At 42.1% G+C, this 23,901-nt stretch overlaps 1 protein-coding gene across 1 annotated transcript; it reads left to right on the top strand.

Moving 5' to 3' along the window:
- The first annotated feature begins 61 nt into the window (after positions 1 to 61).
- On the top strand, positions 62 to 23,563 carry oafa (OAF homolog a (Drosophila)). The gene is made up of 4 exons (XM_086036740.1): positions 62 to 605; positions 18,692 to 18,826; positions 18,933 to 19,113; positions 21,787 to 23,563. Exons 1-4 carry the CDS (start codon positions 393 to 395, stop codon positions 22,059 to 22,061), a joined length of 804 nt encoding a protein of 267 aa, XP_085892866.1. The 5' UTR covers positions 62 to 392; the 3' UTR covers positions 22,062 to 23,563.
- The last annotated feature ends 338 nt before the right edge of the window (positions 23,564 to 23,901 follow it).

Genomic DNA, 23,901 nt, shown 5'->3' with positions numbered 1-23,901 from the left:
AATGCGTGCGCGTGCATGAATGCGTGTGTGGCTTTAAGAGTTTCTACCAGCACTACACTCACGCACACACACACACACGAGCTAAAAGTTTGCAGTGTGGAGCTCGGAAGTGACGGCGCTGCTCGGCTCCACGCGTGAAAAAGTTGGCTTACGTGATCACCGAATAACAACAACGTGCTACTATTGGCCCGGTGAAACCATCTTATCGGAACCGAAAGCCTATCAATGGGAAAGGGAAAAAGGGGGAAGTCGTCACAACGAGTGAAGTGAAGTGATTGAGCGCCTTTTCAAACGAGGACGTTATGTGAGGAGAAGACTTTAGATATGAACGCACACATTTGGATTACGCCTCGAATCTTCCTCGCTTTGGGTTCGCTTCTGCGTGTTCGGGGATGTGTGCGAGCGCGACTAAGGTTCTGCTGCTGTTGCCGCTGCTTATCGTCTGCGCCCTGGGACTGGGCTCCGAGCTGAGGGTTCGGGTCCGGCTCACCGACGGGATGGTGACCGAGGAGGTCCTGGAGGCGGACAGCGAGAAAGACTCCATATCGGTGGAGTTCAAGCAAGGAGACGGCACCCTCGTCACCTTTATGGTCGACTTTAAACAGGTGAGTTGAATTGTTTTCTCCATTTTGCCTATGACTTTGAAGTTAGTTTTTGAAAGAAGTTTCCTTTCACAGAGGTGTATTCAAACATATAGATGCTATTGTTGAATTGATCGTCAAAGTAGTTTTTTTTTTAACTTTGAAAAGTCATCTCTTTTACAGAGGGCAGCTCCACAAAGGGGAACAGATTCACAAATTTCCCACACAAATGGCAAATGCCCTAAATTGAACTTTGTGCAGGCACACATTAATGCACATGCCAAAAACTGCCACTGGTGGGCATACTGTACTTTTCAAATATATGCTCTCAATTTTGCTTCAGTTGCTTGAAAGACTTTATGGCAATGACTTTATGCATGTAGAACTTCTGTTGGGTGTAAGATGGCTTTCTAACTTTAAGTCAGCGTGTAAACGCAGAGTGACAACGTGGGAAATGTGTTCAAACTAAAAACCGACTTGACGCTGAACATAGCAGCACACCGCAATGTTGGTTGGAGGAGCTCATCTAAAAACTTTTGATGCCATTTCGACCTCAAAAAATACTTGCACCAAACTATTGAATGCTGTACACCTAATACACAACCCCAGGTTAGCAGAGATTCAAACGACAGGTTATTTCCCAGTCGGCATCCCATAAGCTTGTAACTTATTGACAGTGGAAATTGTCATGTCATCTGACCTTTCCACCAAAATTAAAAATAATATTGACTTAGCTTCTCAGCACGCATTCCAAATGTTGCCCTCTGGTCTTTCTTGATGCAAAGTCATCTGCGTTTCGACAGCGGTGTCTAAACTCAGGATAATTATCAAGCTGATCATTTGAATCAGGTGTGTTGCAGCAAGGAGAGATGGGAAAACGGGATTGTTATCACGGTGATCGTTTGACTCAGGTGTGCTGCAGCAGGGAGAGATGGAAAACAGGCAAGACAGTGGCCCTTGAGGACTGGAGCTTGACATGTATGGTCTGAGATGTCCTTGTAGCCTATGATATCTGCTCCCTGACTGTGGTTGATGCTCATGATGCTGAGGGAAGTTATTATTCCTAGTTGACCTCATGCGTGTTTTCATTACCTTGAGCTTTGAAAAGGCATCTCCCACACAGTGTGATTGATGTCCCTCTGCAACAACATATTTTAACTGCAGTTGCAGCATTTGCCATTGTAGAGGCGCTATATCAGGCCTAGCCAAAACACGGCTCATGAGCCGCATGCGGCTCTTTGCTCGGTTTCATGGGCCAAAACGTTTTAGGTACATTTCCAAGCTATAAAAGTGTTTCACTCCAAGTCGGGGGGCGTCGCTACGGCTGATACTGACGAGGACAACGCAGGCAGAATTTCCTCTTGCCTTTTATTGCCAATTCCGGTTGCCATTGCAACAAAATTAAGAGTACATTTTTCTTTAGAATTTGATGCCAATATTTTCCTTTTTACTGAAAATGAATATCGGCTCCAAATATCGGTTTTCGGCCTCCTTGACTACTGGTATCGGCCCTGAAAAAAGCATGTCGGTCTATCTCTATAGGATATCGTACCCGGTACAACAAAGGGATGACTAGACGATGCATTTAATTGTTTTGTGAAAACAATCTGGAAGGTGGCAGCGAAGGTGTTACGTGCATGTGTAGGCTTCTTTACACATACATATGTAACATAACACCCACGCCGCTGCCAAACTAGTTTGATTCGCAGCAGCAACAAGCTGCATGGTGCATATCCTCCTTCTTGGTGACAAATAAATTGCCCTCAAATGATTGAGCTGGGGAAAAGTATACATCATCGCAACATGTTACATAATGCACCAATCACGAGAGAGAATGCGTGCTGCGTCGTATACGGAGCAACAATTTCTGACGCGTGCGCGGCATGTGTCGCAGACCTGTCGCCAACAAGTCGCGCATCCCTCTGCGTCGGTCACGTGATGCAATGCGGCAGTTGTCGCCCGCGCTGACACGGGAGTATGAAGAAGCCTGAAGCACATATTGGGGAAGTGGAATGAAACCGGAGTACCCAGAGAAAACCAACACAAGCATGGGTAGAATATGCAAACTCCACAAAGAATGTTCCAGCGGCAATTCAAACCTGGCTCTCCTGACTGCGAGAACCACATGCTAACTACAATTTATACCAAAACATTACAATTGAAATCCATTAGTTTCTCTTTGTAATCATTGGACTAATGCGGCAGTATGTTTCCAGGGCTGTGTAAATGTCAAGGCAGAATACCACCACGATGACAAGCCGTGCAATATACACACATTCACGTTCAGACTACTCATTAACTCCTGACTGCTTTGTTATGAAAGACCTCCAGCTGACTACCAACCTTTAGACTACTCTATAACAAGTAATTGTCCATTCTTGTCTCTCAAGGTAGAAGCTATTTGTACTCCATAGAGCTGATTGCTGGGCTCCAGTGTAACTGTAACTTTTCCAGGGTCCAAATGCTACATTCTGTATGTACAGTATGTTGCCAAGCTGTCACTGGTACAAAGGCAGGAACCTTTTAGGGTAGCACCCTAGGGGTGTAATATTTTCTGTATCACTTACCTAGTGGTTAGACCACAGTGGTCTTTTCTGAGAAGCTGATTGCATATCCTTAGGCTAGAATGTGGCAAAAATACCCCCCAAAAGCCCCAAACCCCTGAAGTTAAAGGGATGTTGGGGCCGGGATGGCCATGTTTTCACTACCAAGTTCATTTGATATATTTTTGGATCGGGAAAATAAAAAGAGATTTTTATTTATTTTTATTATTAAGTCATTTTTTATTTGATCAATTAAATTTGGGAGAAATTAGGAAATAAGTAACTCCATGAATAACGGCCCTTGATAATGAGGACAATGGCCGCGGCCCCTACCGTTCTATCCATGTTCGGTCTGAGTCACGGATTCCAAACTCTCAATTGGAAATCATTGTACTTTCATTACTTATAATGTCCAAAAACGGCGAGCAATTGGCACCAAAATTTATGTGGACATCCCTACTCATGCCCACTTCAACATATTAAAAGGATTAACCTCTCCGTGGCTGATTTATATGAGAGTGAGGAAACGTGGAAGTGAGCTGAGCGACATAGATTTAGGCTGGGACGAGCGCACACTGCTTCTTTGCTTGAAAAAAAACTAAACTGCTTCTTTGCTGATCACGGTTAGGACGGACGAGGCATTAAACACCAGTCAGGATATTTACGGAGACTGAAGTGGGAATGAGTACACGTGCACATTTATTTGGATGAGGAATGGCCCCAGTTCCAATGCGGCCACACTGGGTTGTGGAGTAAGCCTCGCTGGAACTTTTTGTTCGCTGAACATTGACGCTTGTTCGATGAGGGCTTACCTCACTCTCTGGCGGCTCTCTGTCTGACAACACACGCGACTGCTTGGGAGGCAACCCCGCGACTTGAAGATCAACGCAGGCTGGACGCAGAGTAAGGAGCTAATGTTGCTGTGCTAACACCTTTTGTTTTAACGACCTGAAGCTAGATGTTGCTATTAGCCGTCCTATTATCCTACCTTTAGCCGGGGAGGGAAGAGGGGGGCAAGCTCCAATCTGCCTGCTGCTGCTGCAAGCCGCCGTCTCCCTCCTGAGAGTTGACACTAGTTTAGCGTATCTAAATGTCCGAAATATAACCAGTTGGGATTCGTGTGCGCATTCATGCTCTTGTCCGCTTCAGCTTATGTAAGTGGAGGAGCAATCGCCATGGCATTTTTGATTTTGTGGAGGTGATCATGATGAGATCACGTTTTATGTCAATAAATCCAAACTATTGTGCAGAACACTTTTATACTTTCACAGGTTGAAGTGGACAAGAGTAGTAATGTGCATTTGCATTTTGGTGGCGATCGGTCGCCGTCTTAGACAACAGAACTGCCAAAGCGAGCAATATTACCACGCCTGCCTTCCTCCCGTGACGTAGACAGCTGAGACCGAAAACATAACATAAGCCACGCCCCAAAAGGGGCGGGGCAATATGTTGTAAATCTAATCACAAAAAAAGACCTTAAATCACTACAGAGTCTTTTGGGGGGAGCACTTTAGTACTGATGTCATTTTGACATGCAAACCTTTTATATAAGTGCCAATGTTAAGCTCATCCCAGTGTCCCTTTAAGCATAACTGAGTTTCATTCATCTTTTTCACAGAGAGGTCAAGACAGCTGTGGGATGTAGGCCACCCCCCTCCACACAACACCCACCCCACCCTTCCTGCTCTCACCCCCTTCAAAATCCCTAAACCCTGCTCCCATCCCAGCGCTCGCGATCGGAGACCATATTTAGCATTTTTCTAAAAGTAGACAGGCAGATCCAGTGTCCCTTCCCTCACCGACAATCAGATTTGGAAAGATGACGCTATGTTTCACTGTGGAAAATGACTACTGGGAGACATTTCAATTGTGGAAGTCTACAAGTCCAGAGCATTCGGGGAGCGTGTGGTTATGGGTGTGTGTGGTGGAGGTGCTCCCAGTGCAGAGGCGGGTGTATGTACGTGTGATTGGTTGCTGTCGCACAGAAGCTGACAGCCTGGTGAGATGTGAAGGGGGGAATTTACCAGGATTAAGTGGGAATGTCTGACCTTTTTGATCCAACGCGTCTGCATGGCTAACCAAAACGGCTAATTTGCAGTTTAGGGGAGAGAGAGAAGAGGCCATTGCCCCAATAATTGGTGACCCCCCCCCCCCCCCCCCAACTCCACTTCGCCTTTCTATTCACCACAATAAAGGGACATACTCTGAACTTTTGAGCTGAGAGGCATCGCCGGGGTGTGCAGGGGCCCCTTTTTGATGCACCCCCACTCATCCACACATACACATATGGTTTTGTTTATTTGAAATAGAACCTCTTAGATGACTGTAGACTTCTGCTGCTTTATCTGCTCCAGTCCAAGGTCACCCCCCCAACTTTTTTTCTTTTTTCTTTTTTTTAACTCACGTCTTCCTGTTCTCGTTCCCCTCCATGTGTTTTTTATTCAGCTCTGCTTGCACTATCTCCAAGATTTATGGAAAGTTGGATGAGCTGTCACTTCCAGCTGCCATGAATCTTGTGGGGGAGAATGTGGGAAGAAGAGTGTTTTAACAGTGATGTTAAACACTTGCAGCATTACGCACAAACACCTTGGCCACAATATGCAAGTTGCATTTCAAGCAAAAGTAAAAAGACAGCTTGTTCACCTTCATATCAGGATTCAGTTTGCTTTTAGTGGACGAAATATTTTCCTCCTTGGCCACATTTCAGAAAAAAATATATGGGTGTTGCTTGGAAAAACGCTACAAAGCCACGTTTCCATAGAGCGGCACTTATGTTTTATTCACCATGGTACAATTTGGAGCAATAAACACTGATCAAAGTTGCTAGCTGTGTAGGCTACGTAATGCCTGTCAATACTCTCATTTTCGATGACTGTTTTTTTTAAACAGTCCTTAAACATTTTCATAGTGGTAAGGTCAAAATAAAGTTTAGAATCCCCTCTTGCATTCTCTCTTTTAGTGACATACATGCATGCACTCAGTGAGTGAGGTAAAAGGAAAGAAGGAATGATCGACGATCACATACACTGTTATACACAAATTGCTCCGAAATGTAGGCACACTACACACAAGGTAAGCGAAAATATCCAGCGCACACAAAGTAGGAAGAAGGTCTGGTTCATAGCTCCACTCAGTTTTGGGAATTCTGTAGGGATCCAAACCATTTACAATGTCTATTTTTGCAAGACATCAGTCTCTGGCTTCACTGTCTAATTTATCCTTGTCATGTGCCGCCAATTTCTTGTATTTTAACATGTTTTTGAATTGACATATACACAGTCTTTAACGTACGCTCATTCACCGTAGTTCCCAACATGGCAGATGATGATGTCGTGATGACGAGGTCCACCGGCCCTATTGGTGATGCGGTTGAGCTTACCGAATGAGCATGTCATGTTGGGAAAACCTTTGGAAGATTGCTGATAAGATCTCTCTGGCTGCAGCATTTAATTACCTTTTGTTTACTCTGAACTCGCTCCAAACTTTATACCAGATGTTTTATGTTCAACAGAGGCGGATTGCACCATTTTAACCCCGGGCACGGTCAAGTATTTGCAACGTGAGCTAAATAAATTCGAAACGCGTGACATGCGTTTATTTATTTTTATATGATTATTTTCCTCTAGAGCGTGTTTGTTGGCAGCCTGTTGGCAAATGGCTTGTCTTTTGTTGAAGGTACATAAGACACTTAAGCCAGGGGTTTAGCCCCTCATCACATGACACTCGCACACATTTGGGAATGTCAGTGATTATCGCCATTCTAGAACAGCATAAACAATGATTTTCAAATAGCAAGTTGGCATGGTGGTACTTCTGAGCTGGTAACCAAATGATTAAAAATGTGAATGGTCCATTTCTTACATTACCACATTGCAGAAAAAAGTGCCACTTCCCATCACATGTTTTCAATACCAGTACAGTATTACCAGTATTCAACACTGCTACCAGTATTGTGCTGATACTGTGCTCGTATTTGCAAAAAATGCTTCAATACTACAACACTGATACCACTTTACCAGCCTTATGTGTATACCTGTATACCTTTACATGTGGAGATACTTTAAGGTAAACACGGATGACAACGCTCAACTGCAAATTATGCTCTGCAAAGTTGTTGATAAAACTTCACATGGGAGGCAACGGAGGAGGCCGCCCCACAAGTTGTGGCGGCAGGCTGTCCGGCAAGCAATGAGATTCCCAAGCCCGGTCTCTCGCTCCATGCTGATCGGCTCCAAGACCCTGTTTAAAAAAAACAACATTATAGACCAGCATGGTTTTGTTGTGTTTTTGTGCTGCTCTTGCTAGTGTCACCACCAAGAGCAGCAGCAGAAGCAAAGCAAAACAGCCAAGATTCAAATAGCTGAACCTTCAGTCACTGGGCGACCCGCTCTATGAACTGAGCCACAGCCGCCCAGCAGGGCCAGCCTAACGTTGGAGCCCTGCCAGGAGTTGGTGACAGCGTGTGACCTGCTGGAGTCTTGCTGCTGTTACCAGCTACCAGCAGGGCACCAACAGCATTTTGGTCTTGCATTTTGGCTCTATTGGTAGAGCCAACTGGTCTTTTTGCTGGTCTTTTAGCACAAAAAAACAACAAAATCATGCTTGTCTATGCTGTTGTTACTCTAAAACGTTTTGTATTTGAGAGAAACATATGCCATGTTCAACAAAAAATTGTGTTGTGTTTTAGAACAGAGTGTTGTGTTTTAGAACAATATTTGAGTAAAAAAAAAAAAAACATTTCATCACTATAAATGCTCTGATACACCAAAAAGACCCTGGCCAACAGTGACAGACGCTTACCCCCTGTGGCGTATGGCCGGCTGTCGGCACGTCACGCTGGAGGAATACACCGCAACGACAGACAGCGACGCTGACCATTAAAGTACCTTCTGCGCATGCATAAGATGTAATACCCTTCCATACCATCGGCGGCGGTAGTCACCATTTCTCATGGTTAGAAAAATCCAACCGGAAAGCTGTTGGCCAGGGGCGGATTATAAAAACGTAAACAATGCATTCAGCTATATTCTTCGCTCACGATGAACTCCCACGCGAAGTAAACCATCACGTTCTTGACACGGTATTGTGAAATACTTACATTGTCAACCCTCGCTCTTGTACTTGTAAGAAGATTAGTGCAGCGAAGGCATGCTCACTGTTTTTCCGCATTTGTCACTTGCCGTTGGTGCTCCAAGCGCTGATTTGCTATAGCTAACAGCCAATCAGAGTGACCAAATGTCACGACTGGCGAGGTCGATTCAACATGCGTAACCGGCCCCAAGACGCTTACAGACGGGTTACGACACTACGACGGTGGTCACTACATCAAACAGACGGCGCATTCAGACGCCACGACGCTTCATGACCTCCGACGTCGGTTTAGTCTATCAGGGCCTTAAGAACCAATGGCATTATCAAGTATCGGCGAGTACTCAAATGCATATACTTGTACTTTGACTCGGTCAGAAAAAATTAGCATCGCCCTAAATTTTATGAAGTAAAAGTCTGTAATATCAAATTCGGAAAATGGTGAATTCTCTTGTATTTTTGCAGATGTGGTCAGCCAAACCAGCAACAGATGTATACAGGCAGTGATGATGTTTAATGTTTTGCACTCTGCAGTAAAGTGAATTGTTTCCCAAGTGTAGGTTACCTTTCTTTTCTATCCTGATTGTGTTCAAAGCATTATGGATACGCCCAAATTGCTGTAACAATGTCTTGGGAATAAGGCATTCTAAAGCACAGACTGTGTATGGGGAACTAAAGAGCTCACATTGGGCCCCTGGTTATCTATGACATAGTTTTGGCTGCTGTCCCATCTCAAGTCTTTTTGAGTTTTCCCATCTTGTGACGCTCATTAAATGTATTCCTTTTTTTCAGCGGTAAATTTCCGAGTGTCTATTTTATTCCTTTTTTTTTCTATTGGTGAGAAATCCTGGTGCTTGCCAGTGATGTAGCTTCTACATTTTCCCATGACTGGCGCTTCACCACACCTTGGCTCTCACTCAGAGCTGAAACACCATCGCTCTTTGTTGCTTGCACATACTTGTATACTTTTTTTTTTTTTTAACAGGCAAGTGTCACCTGTTCCGGGAAATGTTGATTCTATCATTACCATGGCTTGATTTCACCCCTATGATTTTATTGAAACCACTAGTGACTCATTATACTCATGTGTGAAGTCATACATGTAATCAAATCCACGCTTGGTTCAAATAAAAGTCATCCTGGACCTCAACCCCGACTGAATACAGTGGCATTTCAAAATTCCATGAAGTCAGAAACTGGCAAAATAAATCAAGTGCCCTGGAGTCGAAAGCAAGCTAGCTAGCTCTTGACGAAAGGACCTGGAATAAATTGAGGCATTGTGATGGTTACTCGGGGACCTTGTTGGATTCTGAGCCATATCTGAATTTAATATCTGAAAACATCAAACAAAGAGCTTTACCAAAGCCCTCCTGTTCTCCTTTCACTTAGCCACTCTTTGTTGCCTGGTGACACAAAAAAAAAAAGTTCTTTTGGTGGCCCTTTGAGTAGCACACGGGGCAGCCTTTGGCCTCTTGTGGCCCCTCGATCCCTAGTGACGTCTTTATCCTTCATCCTCCTCCCACCAGCAGACCAGATGTTCCTCTGCAATGCTGTAGATAAAGAAAAAGCTTTGGCGAAAGACCAATTTTGATGCACCTGTTTGAGCTCCTCCTTCCCACCCTATGACCACAGGAAGTCAATGTGGCTCCCAAAAAGCGTTATAGTCATTTGGCAAGAACAAAAAGCCAACAAAAGTGTTTGAACCTACGGGTCGTCGCTGTACAATGCTGAGATGTGCCTTATTTTGGTCTTGGAGAAAAACATTTACTCGAACCATAAATACATATGACAAGGAGTGACATTTGGAATAAATGTAAGAAATGGCTTGTAAAACAAAACAGGCTCTTATTGTTGTAACCCTTATCTATTCGAGTGTGTTGCAACAGGATATGAAAGCCGCTGGACGCCAGTCTGAGGCTGAATGGGTTGACGGCCATCCCCCTTGTTTATTCCTTATCTATCTACTTCATTTCCTTTCCTGTGAGCTGTCTCATTTCCTGAATGCAAAGTTTTCCCACAAACCAATCCTCTGGTGGGATAATTGCATTCTGTGTGGCAGTAATTTTTGTTCCCCTTTTTCTAACGTTACTTTCCATCGCTGACAGAACAGAAAAGCCATAGGGGAGAGCGCCTCTCTTGTTCTGTAGTGTTTTTAATGTCATTCGCTTCCAATGTTTTCCAATGGCTTTGCTCTTTGGACAGCCAGGTGTGACCAAGCCCAAATGTGACTCCACATTCCTGCCGTCAGAGCCTCTGTAATTAGCTTCAAGTCAGGCATTTCTTAGCACGGAGCCTTTTCTCCCGCTGCTTTTGTGTCGCACTCCACCCCCTTTGTTTCCCGACATGATCTTTAGTCCCTGCCCTGCACCTGAGTTTTCGTCTGAGTCCCCCCTTGTGGGCACCAAGGCAAACATCCTCCCCCATCAGCAAACATCTAAAAACTGTGTGTTGTTTTAAAAGGGCAAACCGAGACCTTTAGGTGGGACACGAGGGTCTTGGATAAACATTTGATAGTGAAAGGTTTCTACAAACAGAAGCCAAAAGGGGGCAACTGTCTTTATGATCCTGAAGCTGCGCATTCTTACATTTCCATTGCTTACTTTGTAGCTTCAAATAAGAGAAATCGTGATTAAAGCAGGGCAAGAGATTGATTTATGGTTGCTGGTTATCTGCTTTTTGACGTGATGAAATATTTATCAGTCAGTTTCCGAGTGTGGAAACTAACTACAAAGACCGCTTTTCATTGAATGTGTCAGTTACAACAAGAATGAGGATCTCCTGCATTTGCTTCTCCACCATTGTAATAAGACACTTTTTTTTTTTTTTCTCAAGAGGACACAAAGGTCAGCACTGTCCACTGGAGCAAAGTCGAGACTGAAGTACGACAATGTTCTGTGCAAAGAAACGAGATTAGCAGTGTCTTTGTTTTTTTTGTCATTTCTCAAATGTTACACTGGTAAATCTGCTTGACCAATAAAAGAATGACCAACATTAGTTTACATCACCTTTTTTTTAAATCTGTTTGGAACCCTGGCAGACCAGGTGTCAAAAACCGCGGTTATTGAGCCAAACTGCGGAAAAGGCAGTGATTGGCTAGCTGTCACAAAAACTGCAAAGATGGGAATTCTTGTAGAGGAGTGGCACCGCAGATCTAGATAAGGATAAAATTGAGAATTGATTTGAACTTTTTCTGACCGTCTGCTTGCATTGGGTTCAAGTGAGGCATTAGTATACCACATCCAAAAGGTGGACCTTACTGGACTGGAGTGGAACACTCACAATAAGTCAGACAGATAACATTTTTTAATTGTTTGGACTTGGTGGAAGTCTGTACTCCTGCGGAGTCCTGCATCTGAGTTTTAATTATTTTTTTTGTCTGTCACTCATTGACCACATGATTCAAATAAACATTTCATGCATGGTCACTTAGCCACATTATCCAGATTGAGACATCAGGACTCCCAGTGGACCATCCATCAGCCTTATCATGATCTAGTTCTTAAAGAGAGGATTGGAGAACATGATTGGTGAATGTTTGCTCAGCTACAGGCCCACTTCTTTTTTTTTTTTTTTAATTGAATGTGTGTGTGTTCGTGTATGTTTCTATTTTAAATGGCCATTCACTAATCACCAATGACCTTGTTAAAAGGGTGAGCTAAAGCATTGTTAGAGCGCCAAAACATTAATGTCAAATTGAATTATTCGTTAAGAGAGTAGGCCGCGCCGGGTTACGATTACAGTGGCTGAGAATATTTTCTGTAAATGGCATCCTTTGAGGCTCTGAATAGGCTTTTTGTGCGCCTCTTAAATAATCTAGCCCACCAAAGGTAACCGGCAATGAAAGCAGCACCCGGCTCTCTCGTGTTTTAAAGGTCTAAGTATGACCCACTTGTGCAGTTGCATGAATGCCCGCCTGTGTTTGGCTATGTGCCAGTGGTGGTTTGCCTGCAAAGTCTTGGGTGTGAGGAAGCAACGCTGAGGAATCTGTAATTGTGTGGATTATTTACAGCTGTGCTGACATTTGTAGCTCTCTGGTGGGCAAAAGCCTAAGGCTACACCATTCAAATGTTTTTTTTTTTTTTTTTTTTTTTACACGACGGTGACAGTTTAATCGATAACATCCATACTGTTGATGAGATCAAGAAGCTAGATTTTAGTGTGCAAAAGCACCAATTGTATGCGTCAAAGGATTTATTTATGGTGTACTTGCTGAGCTATTTTGATTTTGATTCTTTGAGTTTGTAGGTGTTGAATCTTATAGAGTGTGGCACTCGTAAAGCCTGGTTCACACGGCAGGATTTTAAAATTGTCAGCCGACTTCCAAACTGAGAGACCCCACACGCTACTAGAAAAAAATTACGCGTATCACAGTTTTGAACGTACCGTGTGTGGTGTGCAGCCACACGGCAAGATCAACACATCGCACACGGACCGATTCATTTACGAATATTCTCACGTCAAACGGAAAATCGCACAAAACCCCTTGAGATTAAACGAGACTTCGGAGTGAACAAACATGGAGGATGAAAAGGCAGAAAGGGTCCCAAGTCGCGTCTTGACGGTGGCGCTAGTTTGGAAATTATTTTTAAAAAGTGAAAAAAAAGTGACACAGAAAGAAAAGACGTTGGGCTCTGTTGCGCCATGACTGCTTTCATTTTGGATTCCCACCGCGCTTCTTCTGCTGCTAAGATTATCTTTAGAGCCATTACGATACTCGGCCCTGACCTGCCGGAAGCGGAGATTCTGGGCTAAAATTGGGCCCGTTATCCTGCCGTGTGAACCAGGCGTAAAGCAAGTGTTTGGGAAGTTCGAAAGACTTTTGCTTTGATGTTCCACCTGCAGTACGTTTACTTGAAGATGCTGTGGTGAAATTGATTTACATGTTTCCGTAAATGGCTTTTACACTTTCTTGACATTTAATCAGAAACAGCTTTGCTGTATAAAGCAAAGTATGTAACCAAAGGCTACGAAATTGACATACTGGAATTTGAGGTGCTGTCAGAACTTTTTAGTTTACTGTCTCAAGTTTGAATCAGTTCATGGGGTTTGTACGCTTTGTCTGACTCATCATCTTGATGACTTTCTTAACACAAAATTGATGTACCAATAAGTGAGTAAAACAGCATGAGTAAACACAACATGGAACTGACCCGAACTCTGCCTCAGTATGGTCTAACAGCAGTGCAGCAACTGAAAATCTGAACAGACACAACTTCCTCAAACATATATTTTTGTGGTTGTTCACCCTTTAAAGTTCAGTGGGTCCATATTAGAATATGTATATTAGAGATAGACCGATATGTTTTTTTTCTGATTATTAGTATTCAAGAGTCTGATATTAGGGGCCGATATTCATTTTCCTCCAAAAAGGAAAATATTGGTGTCAAAATAAAATAAAACAACTCTGAACTTTGTTTAATCGTCTTTGACCATATGTGTATTGAACAATTTTTCAGATTTACATAACGTTGATTTAAAAAAAATAAAATAAAAAAATAAAAACATTATTATAAATGTTTGCCAATGTGGCCATCATTTTTGTAAAATTCTAACAAAAAGAGATATTGTATTGTATTGACTTCAAATAAAAACAAAAGGTGCAGTGTTCCCAGGGTCAGTAGAGTCTCTTATAAAGTTCACTGAATATTTTAATATTTATACTTCCTTGACACTGTTTTAAATTGATTTATCATCGGCCATCAGATTAAAAAAAAAAAAAAAAAAAAAAAAAAGCAGATACCGATATTCACCAAAATACTGAAGATCGGCGCCGATAATCAGTCCATCTCTAATGTATATATGTAGCTTTCATAGCATTAGCAATTCCTTGAATCGTGACAATCTTTCAATAGTCATTCACAACTAGAGTCTCAACCTTTTAATGCAGCTCTCTCCATAGTTTTCATGAATGCAATGGTTGCGGATTCTCGCTGCACATTTCATTCTCATTCTACTTCTTCCATGATTTTGTCTGTGAATAATTTATTGGCAGTGCTGGTTTTGGCCAGCGTACATCTGTCTCGTCCAAGCAAACAGCTGAAGCCAACCACTAGTTTCTGGGTATTTAGGAACAAGATGATGTCATTGTTAGAAGCATATGTGCTTGTAAAAGACCAACTGATTATTATCTTAAAGTCTCCTAAACCACTAAGATGGCAACACATTATTATATATTTTTTTTAGACACTGCAATCTTCATTCCATTAATAGTTGACTTGAAATGTTCATTAAGACATTTCTCTAATTACTGTATATAAAGCCCAACCTAATTTAAACTCGTGGTTAATATGCAGTGAGGGAGCAGTTTTGTAATAAGCACCTTGCTTGAGGGCACATTGGCAGTGCTCTGGAAGCAAACAGGCAACTATCACAACAGCTTGTCTCAAAATTCCACACTTGGTTTGTTGTGGGTTTCTATCTCACACCTACCGTACAACTTCGAAGATCAGTCAAGCAAGTGTCGCAGATTAGAAGCTAATGCTCATCTTTGCATCAACGAAAACAGTGCTCTGCTTAACTTTTGACCGATAGAGAGAGATTTTCAGATCCCATTAATATACAGTAGTATATAACGTCGCTGTCGGGCACAACTGCAGGAGCAAAAAAAACCACCACCATGCATAAGTTTCTAAACACCACATTGTTCAAGTTGGCATACCAACATCAAGTCAACACCACCCTAAAATAATGTTCAATTGCTAATTTAATGAGCTAAAAATGACTATTTTATTACGCTGTCATAGATTAAAATGGTAGGTCACTCTCCACATCAAAGTCTACTGACGCTGACCACCAACCGATGAGACAAAAAGTCTTGAATACCTCACGAAAGTAAACAACTGTATACACACCATCTTTTCAAACTCTTTCTCAAGAGTGTTGGAGTGATGCAACAAATACAACAATTCGTCTGACTAAGCAGTTTAGGCAGAAATTAATCTGCACGCACTGACCTTCATGACTGACCAGTTCCTTCTGCACTGCCACATTACAGCGATCCATTTTAAACAAAAACAGGCTTGCTCAAATGTATGTAACTCAACTATTGTAACTAACTTCTGGATGAATCTGGATGCAACATAATACTGTACAGCTCCAGCATAGTGAGGGAATTAGTTGAGTTACAGGACACTTCTCAGGCAGTTGAGCGTTCAACAGAGTTCATAGATAGCGATTTTCAACACTTAAAAATGCTTAATAATGCATTCAATGTAACAGACAACATGGAGACAGACCATTAGTACTATCAACTTGTTAAAAATATGAAATTGACATTGTTGCACATATATAACGTATTGTAATATCGAACACGAAGGAAATTAAGTCAAACGCCCATCTGGATTTGTTTTTATCGCCTTAAGTTTGTTTTTCTGTTAAATGGAGCATCATTAATTCCAGTCGAAAAAGGTTAAGCTGCTCTTTTTAAATGTGTCCATAGTGAGTTGCATTAGATAAAAGTTTTTTTTTTTTTTTTTTTTAGCCCTTTTTAACCCCCTTTTTTTAGCCTTTTGGCCAAAATCCAAATAGTGGCCCATGGAAGAAGACAATCATTCATGTGGACTCATTGTGACACAGGAGATTGTGTGTAAACTGTAGTCACTTCAGTAGCGTTCCAACTACACACAGTTGGTTCAGCGACTCCTCTTTCCTCTGTAATTAACCAGAGAGCCCTGGGGCACATCCATGTGGCTGACATGAATGCCTCCTCTTTTCTTTTTTGTTTCTCGGTTATGCGCACACACATACACACACACACACGCCCACACACACACCTACACGCACACACACTCCCAGTGTAGCAGCGTGTGTGTACAATATGGGAGGTCCTGAAGCTGTGGCCCCCGTGAATGTGAGGGTAAATGGTGTACATGTATAAGTGCCTGTATATCATAAATGTCTCTCTTTTTTGCATCCCATTTTAGACAGTAATACAGTATATTTGCAACTCCTCTGCTCTTAGAAAGCTTGTACTTTTCAGTTTAAAAAAAAAAGGAAAAACTCAAATAGCTCCAAGTAGAGCGCCGCACTGTTAGTGTTTGTCCGACCGCTTTGTGGCGAGCGGCGGTTTCTGCAATCAGCGCTCGGAGCTCCAACGGTAAGTGACCAATGCGGATAAACAGAGAGTACGACATTGCTGCCTTAATCTTCTTACAAGTACAAGAGCGAGAGTTGACAATTTAAGTATTTCACGATACCGTGTCAAGAACGTGAGGGTTTACTTCAGGTGGGGGTTCATCGTGAGCGAAGAATATAGCTGAATGCATTGTTTACGTTTTTACAAACTGCCCCGGCCAGTAGCTTTCCGGTTGGATTTTTCTAACCGTGAGAAATAGTGACTACGACCGCCGATGGTATGGAAGGGTATTACATCTTATGCATGTGCAAAAGGTACTTTAATGGTCAGCGTTTGTCCGCCGTTGCATTGTATTTTTCCAGCGTGACTTGCAGACAGCCAGCCCGACGCCACAGGGGATAAGCGTCGGTCACAGTTGGCCAACGTCGGATTGGTCTATCTAGGCCTTTAGACTAGGATCACCTGGAAGAACTAAAAAAGAAACGGGAAACTGTCTAAAGGGTTTCTGAAAGTCTGGCCAGAGATGCAGACAGGCTTGTAGAAGAGGCAGAGGGCAAGACAGGCACTCAGATATCCCAACAGCAGCTCATCACAAAATCAAATGCACTGAGGAGGCGCTACAAGGAAAAATGAGCAGAGATCAAGAATATTGTGGAGGAGATTGCAGCCACGGGACAAGAGCTTAAATAGTTCTTGTGTGTGTACGTGCGTGTGTGTGTATAGAGGCAACAAAGCTAAATGATAAGAGCATTTTAACTTCCTGTGTTTTCCTTGCCTTCTTGTCACACAGATGTATGAAGTTAATGTCGCATGAAGCCCATAAATCAATATTGGCTCAGCAATTAGCTTCTAAAAGGGCAAATAGTGTCACATGATGATGTTTGCTTTTATTGTGTACCTGTCAGACACCCTCGACTGACAAAAATGCTTCAATGAATGAGGATCATGCAAAGCGGAGTAGTACAAATGCTTCTGGGGGGGCTTTGCATTCTTGTTATGCATGCAGGAAGTGGGAGTGCGGCTCATTAGGGTTATCAGGGGATGTTTATTTGTCCCTCCTGCTTTTGCAGACTAAAAGCTTCTCCTCTGCAGCCTGTTTGCTTCATATGAGAGTGTGAAAAGCGGAGGAGGGGTGTTTAGGGACAGTGTGTCTGTCTAGCTGGAAGAAGGGGAGGAGGGAAGTAGGGAGTAATGTCAGATGAATGGGAGGACAGGTCTCCTGTGCTAGCTGGAGCTTCCCATCAATCCTTTGCATGCACTCTCACTACTGAAAGTCTTTATGGCCTTGGCTTTGGCGCCAAATCTTGCGCATACTTGCCAATGGCACCAAGTTGTTTTTTTCCCATGGATTCTCCACTATCACCATTCCCTACGTCTATAAGGCCCCATAAAACAGGAGGTTTGAATTTTTTTTTTTAGCATTTACAGAAGTGGAGGAATTCAGTCAGAGACTATTTGGACAATACAGTTCCTGTCTGTCTTTTGATTTTTTTTTTTTCTATTTCTATTTTTATCTATTTCCTGGTTCACAGAGGAGGAAAATGAGAATAACAGGTATATTTTTTTTCTCTTGCGTTGCAAGCGTTCGATGGTGGTACAGAATGTCAACAACAAGCAGCAGATGGTGAGCAATTCTGTAAAATAGGCCAACCTTGCGTATTGCCATTCCCATTTTGAATATTTATTATGTGTATTTAATCAAATCACATTAGTTACCAAAGTCTGCTAGCTTATTGTTAACACAATGTAAGATGCAATATCGGAACTAGTGTCAATGTTGTGATGGTTTCGGCCGTTTAAGCAAGGGATAATTGAACACAAACGGCGCAGCAACACACAGACAGACAACATGACATTACTCACAGGCATATATTCTTTATCGTCTGCGATAAACGACTAATATTACTACAGCTTACTGAATCATTTAGTAACTCTTCTTGGTTGAATGTGACTGTCTCTATTATACTGCACCTTGGTGGGCAAGGTGCGCGCACACACACACACCAGTAGGAGCACAATGATATGTGTTGAAACATGAAATCATGATGCATAAACTGTTTAAATCTTTACATTCTGTTAAATGATGTTCTTACTGTATGTTTTTATAAAGTATACTACTCTAGAGTGCTATTTTTCCCGTTAAACACATTACAAAATGTATGTATGTGTTTTTTTGTGAGGTTGAAATGGATAAATGACATTTCCATTTTTAAAACAGGAAGGATGATTTGAGAAGAGTTTTTTTGAGTTATGAGCATGGTCAGGGCTGAATTAGTCATAAATCAAGGCAGCCTTGTATTTGAAATAGCATTTGTTCCTGGCTTCAGAATTGTGCAAATGAATGGTTAAAACCTGAATGGCTGAATGGAAAGTCGTCATTGCTCATCTCTGGGTTCCCTTGGCAGGAAGTGAAGATATTCCGATCACTAATCCTGGGCGAGCTGGAAAGAGGACAGAACCAGTACCAGGCCCTGTGCTTCATCTCCCGCCTCAGCCGCAATGAGATTATCCCCAGCGAGTCCATGGCCCGCCTCAGACAGGTAACACAGGGCACTGAAATATAAGGCATTATTTACATTTTTGGATACTGATTTTGTTGTGTGTGTGTGTGTGTGTGTGTGTGTGTGTGCATATTATAATTTTTAGAAAAACCCTCATGCCATTCGCTTGGCTGAGGAGCGTCGCGGCCTGGAGCAGCTGACCATGAGCGCATCAGTCAACATGAGCCGGGCCTGGCAGCTGAGCGGCCACATCCACAGCATGTGCAGCGAGGCCCACGAGGCCATCTACACCACAAAGGCTGACGTCAAACACTGGCTGGACAAAGGTCAGGCGTTGTGTTTCTTTGTTTATCCTTGCGACTTTCCTGTTATCCTCCGACTGTCTCTAATAGGTTCTGTTCTCACACTCTTTATCACCATCACACTATCATGTCCACTTCATATCGCCGGGACACTTCTCTCCTCTCAACTCTGATGATATGACTCCTACACTTATCTTAGTGTTGACGGTACTTTCTCTAATAAAGCTGTGTGTTTTATTTTAGGATGTTTACACTCCTAATAAGTGTAAGGGAGAAAGTGACCATTATGCTCCGTTTGCAGCATTTACACTATATTTAGGGCTGAACAGTTCATCTAATTTTCAAATTGTAAATAGGCTTTTTTTTATTTTTTACTCGGCTTCATTTTGGTCGTCCGTATGTTATTTATGTAGTGTCTAGCTAAGTCCATTCCTTGAAGAGCTGCAGGTCTTATGTTCCTTATGTTTACATATCATTTTCTCATCTAACATGAAAAAAATGAAGTGATAAAGCTACAGATTTGTTTTCATTATTGTTGTAATGTGTTTTATGACTTAGTGACTTGTGTTTACAGTACACTTGCTTGGGGAAATTTTGTGAAGTTGTAGTGAGCGCTTAAAAGAATGAAAGTAAGTGTTGGTTAACAAAGTAGATAAACTTGTCTGTCGCTAATTCTTGGTTCATTTGACTTTATTGTAAAACCTATAGACTAAAATATTGTCATACATATTAATTTAGTGCTTGGATTTATTTAAAATAAAATATATTAGAAGAGGACCTTGGAAAAATAATCGCTTGTTAAACCATAATTGCAATATTCAAGGAAAAAAAATCACAAATTATTTTTCAAAATCAATCAGTCCTAGACCACATGTAAAAACCACATAAAAAGCATTCACTTGTGGATGCTTGTCTCTGTATTGGCACAATAAAATCCAAACAGTATCTGGGTGAAGAGAATGTGCATGAAAGCAGCACTGCTGTCCCCCTGCAGCAGCATTATAACAAGGAAACAATAATGCTAGATGGTCATGGTCCTGCACCATTATCTGTTAGAGGCCATCACAGATGCATCTTCTTTGCATGATAAAGCTTCCCCGTCTCCCCTCTTTGTTGTAGCCACTTTTAGGCTTGCCACAATTTATTCTGCTCAAGACCGAAATTAACCACACTTAATAAAATACATCACGCAATTAGTACATGAGCACACTCAGTTTGGCAGTATATTACTTTGAAAGAAAATGAACCACCTTTCCAAACATCACTTCAGTTGGACACACATTGTGCTCACTTTCAGTTTCAACCTAATTTGTCTACTTGTCTTGAGACAGATTTTATTTGATTTTGTTGTTCAACAGGACCATTCATTTAATGGTACTCAGGCCAGGGTAATTAATATTCCACTACTTACTGTATGTCACTAATGATTCCACTAGCTAACTGGTTAAGATGGCAAATGGCATGTTGATTCTCTAACGGATAACCCACTAACTCAATAGGAGTTCAGCTTTTATAGTGGGGCCCGTTCCAGCTATCTTACGTCGATACACCTGGGGTACAGGGTACAGCTTGAACTGGTCGCCAGCCATGTACTGTATTGGATTGGTATGGCTTCATGGCGACTGTTTGGATCTCTCAACAAACATAATTTTTGTTATTTAGTTGTGATTCGAAATTTGAATCTCACAGATGTAACAACAAATCAAAAAGGCCATGTTATATCACAGGGTCGTTCGCAAAACAAAATGGCGTCTCCGGGAATGAAGCGAGATAGAGGCATTCACTGCTAAGTCAAGTGTATATGTATATATAATGTTTTACAACACTACTTATCTATACAGTGGACCCCTGCATACTCACGGACGGCTCCTACGTATTCGCATTTTAACAGTTTTTTTTCCCCCAGTATTTTTCAGGGGTTTTTTTCAGGCTGGCTGAGGCCTTGTCTACACGTAGCCGGGGGTTTTGCAAACGGCGGATATTAGCCTGCGGTTAGCCCTATCATCCACACGTCCCCGGAGTTTTTTTCTGTGAAAACGCAAAACTTCGGCCACAGCGGAGGATTGCGGATATCTCCGGATCTGCGTTTGGCTGTGGACAGTCATAACCAGAGATTTATGTCGTCACTATGCGACCAAAATGCTCCGACGTCACTTGCGCGACTTGTGTTTTCATGCGAGTCAACATGGATTCCAGCGGCCGTGCGTTGGTTATAGCTATTCCCGAACGCGTTTGGCGCCGTGTTTTGGCTTTCGTAGAAGTGACGTCAAAGGATAGAAGTTCCCTATGAATGGACAGTATTTGGCTAACTACTGCCGCCTATAGAGGCTTAGCATGGGTTTGAAAACGCACTTCCGCGGTTTCGTGTGGATGCGTTTCTTTCCAACGCAGGCGGGGGGGAGGATATACGATTGTTAAAAAAAACCCGGCTACGTGTAGACAAGGCCTAAGATGAAGATGAAGAACAAGCACTGTAGAAAATAGATGAATGAATAATTCATATTCTCACCTGTGGTAACAATTCCAGAGGTAAAAGGGTCTAAAATATGTGTATCGTCATAAAATCAACATATACTGTACATGTATTAGACCAACATTAATTTGCAACTGCAGGAAAACATGAATAGAAACTATAGAAAGCCTGGTTTAGGGCAACCTACTTGTAATTTGACTGAACTTGTAATTTTTTGTTTGCAGGCGTGGATGGCTCCATGTTTGAGGCGCTGCCCCACACGTCTGAGGGGCCCCAATTCCAGGCCTGCCACGCCACCAAGGACCTGTGGCAGCCGTGCTTGTGCACGTATGGCCTACGCCTCGAGTGGTACCCGTGCCTGCTCAAATACTGCCGCAGCCGCGACACCACGGGCAAGGGCTCAACCTACAAGTGTGGCATCAAGAGCTGCAGCAAGGGCTACCACTTTACGTACTATGTCTCTCAAAGACAACTATGCCTCTGGGACGAGGAGACCTAGTTAGATGCATTTTATATGATAATGAGTGAAACTCTATCAGGTGGAGCTGTGGTGAGTTCCAGATGTTGACGCCGGGAAAGAAATGAGGCCTTGTTTGGAAGAAGGGAAAAATAATAATCACTGCCAGTGATTATAAGTGATTTTTTTTCCCCCTTTACTTCAGAGGGAGACTTTTCGCCATCGATGACAAAATAGCCAAAAACGCTCATCAACGAAGGAAAACTTGGAGGGGGAGGTGCCTTCATCGAATTCTGTGAAAAAACACTGCAACCAACTTCTCAGCCGTCATGGTCAGGGTTTCTCAAACAGTGGATCGAGGCCCAAAAATGGGTTCAGAGTGTTTTTTTTTTTTTTGGGTTAATCATACACAAGACAAAAAACAATTACGTTTTGTTGTAATAAGTTAATATCTGTTATGTTTGTAACCATTAATTTATCAATAATTTGTGATGCCATGGCAACACTTCTTTTTTTTTTTTGTGGGGAGCGGAAAATCTTCCCAAGGCTGGATTATTTATTTTGCTCGTGTGTGGACATTACTGGACTGTCTTTTTTTCCTTTTATTTTTTTATATACTTTTATTACAAATACCCTCTCAATTATGTCATTTAAGTTTCTTTTTTTGCCTCCAAGCAAGCTCTTAATCAACCACAGATCCTCAAACAACAACAAGTATACAAACTAATCCTGCGACGCTACCATTTGTGTCTTTTGTGTTTACATTCTTTAAAAAGGACAGTCTTCGTTTGACCACTTGAACCAATCATCATTGGGCGTGATTCCCAGCACTCGCATGCTGCCGCCTGATTGTAAGTGTGTGCCAAAATACTAAGCCAAAGTCAAAGGAAAGGTTGTCCAAAAGAAGGGTGTAATGTTTCTGTGGGCGAAAAGCGGCTCTATTCAGAAAGATGTTTTACAATGTTGGCACTCACATGCTAACAAACTGCAATGTGTCCTTAGAAGTACCTACACTGCCACCGTATGGTCATTTTTAACATGCTCAAGACTTCGTCCACTTGTAATGTACTGTATAGTTAAAGGAGAACTTCCTGAACTCGTGGGACTACACAGAGCAATAATTACACTTTGTCTTAGCCATATTGCAATATCAGCTTAACAAAAGAGCTAAACCTTTAAATCTCCAGCTTTTTTCTTGGCAAGTGCCTTACTCTTTCCGCCTTTGCTAGCTTGTATGTGTTTATAGGTCAGGGGTGGGCAACCTACTGTGAGGGTATTTGATAAGGCCCATCATGCAAAATTAAAATCAAATAAAACCCCTGAGGAACCCAGAAGCATTGAAACCACAACAGTATATTGTACGTTTGCATCATAATTATCATACGTTTAAGATGGTGACATTTTCAAAGGTTACCCACCCTGGTGTAGCTCAAATTGTAAAGTGTTTTAAATTGTTTCCAAGAAAGAGGTTTTAATATGACATGGATTTACGATATAAGGAGGAAATGAAGCAGTTGGCTAAATAAAGAGTTGCGTTTTTACAAGGACTGTCTCAAAGGTTTTTTTGCACTGCATTGTTGATTTCCATTATTAGGTCATACTGACTTCACAATGTCATTGTATATGTACAATTTATTCCCGATTTATTTATGAACGAAATTAGTAGTCTCCAGATTCTCTTTAAATCAAAATCTCAAATTTTAGTCAACTGATGTTCATGTTGTTTACCTGGAATTGTGCATGGGATATGATTAATATCCATCAATTTTCTTTAGTCCTTGTCTCCTTCATCAGTTTATTTTTTTTAGAGATCCGAGGGCGAAATTGTGCCTTTTATTCAAGTGATAAATGTGTTAGGTTTACCTGAAATGTTATACTGTGC

Source organism: Filicampus tigris, chromosome 7 (genome assembly GCF_054856515.1).
Source record: "Filicampus tigris isolate MCC_2025a chromosome 7, RoL_Ftig_1.0, whole genome shotgun sequence".
NCBI classification, from domain to species: Eukaryota; Metazoa; Chordata; class Actinopteri; order Syngnathiformes; family Syngnathidae; genus Filicampus; species Filicampus tigris.
This window is presented reverse-complemented; position numbering and strand designations above follow the sequence as displayed.

Coding starts and splice junctions, on each gene's coding strand:
- oafa (XM_086036740.1), top strand. CDS start 393: ATGTGTGCGAGCGCGACTAAGGTTCTGCTGCTGTTGCCGCTGCTTATC. Junction 606..18,691: donor TTATGGTCGACTTTAAACAG/GTGAGTTGAATT, acceptor TTCCCTTGGCAG/GAAGTGAAGATATTCCGATC. Junction 18,827..18,932: donor CCATGGCCCGCCTCAGACAG/GTAACACAGGGC, acceptor TATAATTTTTAG/AAAAACCCTCATGCCATTCG.